This window comes from Suillus subaureus, assembly GCF_016647635.1.
Source record: "Suillus subaureus strain MN1 chromosome Unknown BJ212scaffold_81, whole genome shotgun sequence".
Taxonomy (NCBI): domain Eukaryota; kingdom Fungi; phylum Basidiomycota; class Agaricomycetes; order Boletales; family Suillaceae; genus Suillus; species Suillus subaureus.
In genome coordinates, this window is record NW_024538637.1 from 14,605 (window position 1) to 15,973 (window position 1,369).

Here is a 1,369-nt window from a genome sequence, read left to right on the forward strand (position 1 = left end):
CCACTGGAGGAGGAGTCACGTTTTCGCCAGTTTTCTGGACAAACAACAACAAAACCATCATAGCCGCATTCCAATTCATCACCGCAGATTCTGGATCAAGGGCACACCTGCAACATCACCGGTCTAGCACTTTCATTCGATGGTGTTTTCCTCGCTAGCGCTTCCCGCCCGGACAACACCATCAAGCTCTGGGCTTTCGAGTCATGACAGGTCCTCGCCTCCTTCGACATTCAAGTTCATGATTCTATTGGACTTATTCTCTCACCTGACTCACGACAACTAGCTTATACGATGGCCACCGGAGATGGCAACAAGATTTGCATCTGTGATACTCCATCCGACATTCTTGCTCAGGCTCGTGTATGCATTCCCTGCAAACATCTACTGTTTGTGTACTAACATCCCCTTACAGATCATTGCACGCAAAAAGTCAGCCCTCAATCATCTACTGCATGTGCGCATCTCATTCTTTTATTCATGACACCACTCACCCACCTCCATCATTACAGTCTGATGCAACTCGTCGTCCTCCTGCCGGCCACCGCAGGCCACCAATACCTACCATAACTACGTCGCAGAAACCTCTGCCCACAATAGACCCGCAGCAACCCGTTTTCCTTCGTCTCGGAAAATTCCTTAGCTTCTCTCCTAGCATGAACCCAGTCCCTGTTCATCGCATCCAACCTCGTGAGATGTAGGTCGTGACTCTTCTATATTGGTTCTTTGACAGCTGACTCCATGACGGTGCAACAGGTCCCTGCTATGTTGCCCTTACCATCCTCTCAGGCAACAATTCAATTTGATCAGGTCAGTCTTCAATTTCTATGCTAAACTCGCAATGCATGACTGAGTGCGCATCCAGTTTGAAATAAGTTCTCCACCCCCGCTCAAACAGAGTCGTGCAATCCCTACAGCAGCATCTTTCTTTACTCGTACCAAAACACAGTCATGGGCCACCAGTAGTTGAAGTCGCACCAGACCATAAAGTCACTGTAACATACATGTTCTTGCTTCTCGGTCCCTTTTGCTGATTTGTGCACTACAGCGGCTTCTTGCTGCCAAACTACCAGAATACAAGAAAGTAGACGATACCCGACATCTGTCTAGCCATCAGGCTACTGTGCCGCAGGAAAACGACACATCTGATATCGATTCGCTCCCACACGTGCATTGGTGCAAGGCATTCCTCTGCTATTACTCATGTTGGTCTCATGGAAGACTGAGGATGCCTCCTTGATGGCGCTTGGAGCGCGTTGACATACCTCCCTAGGATGCTTCGTATGCACTCATCCACTTTGTTGTATGATATATCCTCCATGACTGATATTTTAATACTCATGTATCAATTATATGCTATCTGCAATACTTC

At 47.8% G+C, this 1,369-nt stretch overlaps 1 protein-coding gene across 1 annotated transcript; it reads left to right on the forward strand.

Annotated features, from left to right (window-relative positions):
- Positions 1–421: 421 nt before the first annotated feature.
- BJ212DRAFT_1397919 (uncharacterized protein) lies at positions 422–1,135 on the forward strand (the record flags this gene model as incomplete). Its single annotated transcript, XM_041337261.1, is given in 5 exon segments — positions 422–454; positions 510–691; positions 707–716; positions 754–807; positions 863–1,135. Coding segments are annotated over 4 exon segments (203 nt in total), but the record flags the coding sequence as incomplete, so codon positions are not given.
- Between the last annotated feature and the right edge of the window lie 234 nt (positions 1,136–1,369).